Source organism: Piliocolobus tephrosceles, unplaced genomic scaffold, assembly GCF_002776525.5.
Source record: "Piliocolobus tephrosceles isolate RC106 unplaced genomic scaffold, ASM277652v3 unscaffolded_26050, whole genome shotgun sequence".
Classification (NCBI taxonomy): Eukaryota; Metazoa; Chordata; class Mammalia; order Primates; family Cercopithecidae; genus Piliocolobus; species Piliocolobus tephrosceles.
The window spans coordinates 8480-13002 of record NW_022308811.1 but is presented as its reverse complement, the minus strand read 5'-3'; the positions used below and the strand labels follow the sequence as shown (position 1 = coordinate 13002).

The 4523-nt window shown below is 51.2% G+C and overlaps 1 protein-coding gene across 2 annotated transcripts; it reads left to right on the top strand.

Annotated features, from left to right (window-relative positions):
* The first annotated feature begins 1169 nt into the window (after positions 1-1169).
* Positions 1170-3083, top strand: LOC111527652 (ketosamine-3-kinase). Of its 2 annotated transcripts, XM_023194075.3 has the most exons (3): positions 1170-1663; positions 1909-2243; positions 2649-3083. In XM_023194075.3, exons 1-3 carry the CDS (start codon positions 1601-1603, stop codon positions 2731-2733), a joined length of 483 nt encoding a protein of 160 aa, XP_023049843.1. In that variant the 5' UTR covers positions 1170-1600; the 3' UTR covers positions 2734-3083. The 2 variants fall into 2 exon arrangements, with proteins under 2 accessions (XP_023049843.1, XP_026306695.1); XM_026450910.1 differs by having other exon boundaries at positions 1172-1663; positions 1909-3083.
* Positions 3084-4523: the final 1440 nt, after the last annotated feature.

Sequence of the window (4523 nt, the reverse complement as noted above, 5' to 3'; positions counted from 1 at the left end):
TGTTAGCCAGGATGGTCTCGATCTCCTGACCTCGTGATCCGCCCGTCTCGGCCTCCCAAAGTGCTGGGATTACAGGCTTGATAAATTTAGTTTTAATTTTAATTTTAAAAGATAGAGTCTCACTCTGTTGCCCAGGCTGGAGTGCAGTGGTACGATCATAGCTCACTGCAGCCTCAAACTTTCTGGGCTTAAGCCATCCTCTGCTCCAGCCTCCCATATAGCTGGGACTACAGGCATGCACCACCACCACACTTGGCTAATTTTTAATTTTTTTGTAGAGACAGGGGTCTCACTATGTTGCCCGGGCTGGTCTCAAACTCCTGACCTCAAGTGATCCTCCCACCTCAGCCACGCAAAGTGCTGGGATTACAGATAATTGGCCACCACTCCCGTCCCCCTTTCAAATTTTTAAAAACATTTTATTAATTTATTTTTGGAAATGGAGTCTCGCTGTCACCTAGGCTAGAGTGCGGTGATGCGATCTTGGCTCACTGCAACCTCCAGCTTCCGGGTTCAATCAGTTCTCCTGCCTCAGCTTCCTGTGTAGCTGGGATTACAGGTGCCTGCCACCACATCCAGCTAATTTTTGTATTTTTAGTACAGACGAGGTTTCACCATGTTGGCCAGGCTGGTCTCCAACTCCTGACCTCAAGCGATCTGCCCGCCTTGGCCTCCCAAAGTGCTGGGATTACAGGCATGAGCCACCACACCTGGCCCCCTTTTCAAAATTTTAAATGGACTTATGCTCTGACCCAGTAATTATCCTTCAGGGTTTATTCTACAGGTATATTGACATATATGCAAAATGGCACAGACACAAGGGTATTTGCTGTGCCATTCTTGGTACTGTGATAAGGAAAATCCAGAGGACCGCTGGGTGAAGTTCTGGTGCATCATCTGATGAACTGTTGTCAACTGCTACAAAACAATGTAAAGAAAGCGGGAGCAGGGCCAGGTGCGGCGGCCATGCCCTTAATCCCAGCACTTTGGGAGGCTGAGGCAGGTGAATCACCTGAGGTCAGGAGTTTGAGACCAGCCTGACCAACATGGCGAAACCCTGTCTCTACTAAAAATACAAAAAAAATTAGCCGGGCGTGGTGGCAGGCACCTGTAATCCCAGCTACTTGGGAGGCTGAGGCAGGAGAATCGCTTGAACCCGGGAGGCGGAGGTTGCAGTGAGCCGAGATTGCGCCCCTGCACTTGAGCCTGGGTGATGAGAGCGAAACTCCATCTCAAAAAAGAGAAAGAAAGAAAGAAAATGTTCTAGAAGCCTTCATTCTTGGAAGGCTACAGAGTGGATCCTGAAGCATCTCCATGCTTCCCACTACTCCCGGGATAGGATCTGAGGTCTCAGCATGTCCATGAGACTCCGGTTTCCCCCGGGATGTGGTTCCCCCCTCAGCCTCCTGTGACTGCCACCCCTTCCACGTGCCGCCCCTGCAGCCCTCTCCACTTTCAGATCCTTGTGGGTAGCTGAGCTCTCCCTCACTTCTGGCATTTTCCAGTGAGCTCCGCTTTTGCTTTTGCTGTTACTGTGCAGGTGAATGACTGGCAGGAGGACTGGGTTGTGTTCTATGCCCGGCAGCGCATTCAGCCCCAGATGGACATGGTGGAGAAGGAGTCTGGGGACAGGGAGGCCCTCCAGCTTTGGTCTGCTCTGCAGGTGAGCAGGGCTTCACTGCACGCCCAGCACCTGCCACACGCCTCTCTTGCCTGAGGTCGGGGAGGTGCCAGGGCATGTGAGGCCACCTCTGGGTCTGGTTCTGGATGGGAAGCGGGTGCCTGGCGGTGTCCTATCTGCTGCTGCCTGGGCTGGGGGCGGGCACCTGGAGCGGTGCTTAGGGAAACATGGGCACCCCTCGTGCATGCTTTGATCAATTTGCTGAGGCTCCATTTTCCTCCCTGCAGTTAAAGATCCCTGACCTGTTCCGTGACCTGCAGATCATCCCAGCCTTACTCCACGGGGATCTCTGGGGCGGAAACGTAGCAGAGGATTCCTCTGGGCCGGTCATTTTTGACCCAGCTTCTTTCTACGGCCACTCAGAATATGAGCTGGCAATAGCTGGCATGTTTGGGGGCTTTAGCAGCTCCTTTTACTCCGCCTACCACGGCAAAATCCCCAAGGCCCCCGGATTCGAGAAGCGCCTTCAGTTGTATCAGCTCTTTCACTACCTGAACCACTGGAATCATTTTGGATCGGGGTACAGAGGATCCTCCCTGAACATCATGAGGAATCTGGTCAAGTGAGTGGGCCTTGCTCTGGAAGGAGGCCTCAGAGGTTTCTCCACAGTCCTCTTCAGGGCACATTCTTGTTTCTTCACATGGCTGGAGTAGCTTTAGACCAACGCAGTAGCTTATTTCCAGGCCTTGCAAAGTATGTAATATCTGAAAGGTTTCGTCATCCCAGCGTTGACCACTTGGTGGGGGTTTGTAGGTGGAGGGAGCCACGCTGGAGGCAGGCTGTGAACAGAGGGATGTGTGGACTGTGGGTGACTCTGAGCCCCACTGCCGCTGCAAGGTGGAGAAACTAAGTGATCTCCTGTGGGGCGGGAGAGGGTATCTGGTGTGCAGGGAGGTGGCCAGTGCTCCTGGGCACTGCTGCTCGTAGAGGGCACCTTTCCACCGCTCTTCCCTGCTCTCCTGTACAGGAGTCTCCGAGCTGTTCACGTGGATGCTGCTTGGTTGGCAAGACTTGGGCGTAGACGTGAAACCATCTTACTAAAAGCATCTTAAAATGACCAATTCCAAAATCAAGCATATTCCGGCTTCTTCCTGCATGGTCCCTGGGCTCTGCCACAGGCTGAGCAAGTCTGGAAACTGATTCTGGGAGAGACCAAGCCGCTGGCCGTAGGGTGTCCTCGGGTAAATCCAGGAGTCTTCATTGCTTCTGTTATGACCCTGTCTCTGCCGTTTTCTAAAGCTTGCTGAGTTGTCATTTCTTTGCAACATTAAAATACGTGCTGAACTAATATTTTTCCTTCCTTCAGTATTGTAGTAATGATAAATATTTCATGAATGGCATTGATGCTAATAAATCCTTTGCACAAAAATTTGAATAAACTTTCAGTGGTTTCAATAATGTACAAGATTATATATTTCCCTCATTTATTGTAATTCCATATTTAGTTGTTTGCCGAAAAACTTTTGTAATATTTTGTGACAATAAACAGGCACAACTAGTGATTTTGTTCTTGTTTTTAGAGACAGGGTCTTGTTCTGCTGCCTAGGCTGTAGTGCAGTGGCATGATCATAGCTCACTGCAGCCTCCAACTCCCAGGTTCTAGCAGTCCTCCCATCTCAGCCTCTCAAGTAGCTGGAACTACAGGCGTGCACCACCACACCCAGCTAATTTTTGTATTTTTAGTAGACACGAGGTTTTACCATGTTGCCCAGGCTGGTCTCGAACTCCTGAGCTCGAGCAATCCTCCCAAGTGCTGGGATCACAGGCCTAAGCCACCATGCGTGACCCAACTGCCCTGCCCTGCCCTGCCTGTCAGAGTCTCACTGTTTCCAAGCTGGAGTAGTGCAATGGTGCGATCTCGGCTCGCTGCAACCTCTGCCCTCCACCTTCTGGGCTCGAGCAGTTCTCATGTCTCAGCCTCCCGAATAGCTGTAGTAGCCGGTGTGTCACCACGCTGGCTAATTTTTGTATTTTTAGTAGAGACTAGGTTTCGCCATGTTGCCTAGGCTGGTCTCGAACTCCTGAGTTCAGGCAATCAACTCGTGTCAGCCTCCCAGCTGTTTCTCTTTTTTTTGAGATAGCGTCTCGCTCTGTCATCCAGGCTGGAGCATAGTGGTGCGATCTCAGTTCACTGCAGCTTCTGCCTCCTGGGTTCAAGGGATTCTCCTGCCTCAGCTTCCTGATGTAGCTGGGACTACAGGTGTGTGTCACCGCACCTGGCTAATTTTTGTATTTTTAGTAGAGATGGGATTTTGCCATCTTGGCCAGGCTGATGTTGAACTCCTGGCCTCAAAGAATCCGCCGCCTTGGCCTCCCAAAGTGCTGGGATTACAGGCCTGAGCCACCATCCTGGCCCAACTATTGTTTCTTTAAAAAACTCTTTAACCTTGTCTTTTTGTTAGGCTAAAAGGATAGCTCAGAGCTTCAAAGAGCAGGACTAGCCTAAGAACTCTGCGATATTTGGCAGAGGTGCAGCATAGCTGCTGTTCTTATTTACCTGTGGAAGACGTTAAAGGGAGAATGAAAGTAGCTGTAGAGGCCGGGCACGGTGGCTCGAGCCTGTAATCCCAGCACTTTGGGAGGCCGAGACGGGCGGATCACGAGGTCAGGAGATCGAGACCATCCTGGCTAACACGGTGAAACCCCGTCTCTACTAAAAAAATACAAAAAACTAGCCGGGCAAGGTGGCGGGCGCCTGTAGTCCCAGCTACTTGGGAGGCTGAGGCAGGAGAATGGCATAAACCCGGGAGGCGGAGCTTGCAATGAGCTGAGATCCGGCCACTGCACTCCAGCCTGAGCCACAGAGCGAGACTCTGGCTCAAAAAAAAAAAAAAAAAAAAAA

Bases quoted from the DNA above. Each gene is read 5' to 3' on its own strand.
- LOC111527652 (XM_023194075.3), top strand. From the start codon at position 1,601: ATGGACATGGTGGAGAAGGAGTCTGGGGACAGGGAGGCCCTCCAGCTT. The intron at 1,664-1,908 runs GTGAGCAGGGCT...TCCTCCCTGCAG, and splicing joins AGCTTTGGTCTGCTCTGCAG to TTAAAGATCCCTGACCTGTT. The intron at 2,244-2,648 runs GTGAGTGGGCCT...TCTCCTGTACAG, and splicing joins ATCATGAGGAATCTGGTCAA to GAGTCTCCGAGCTGTTCACG.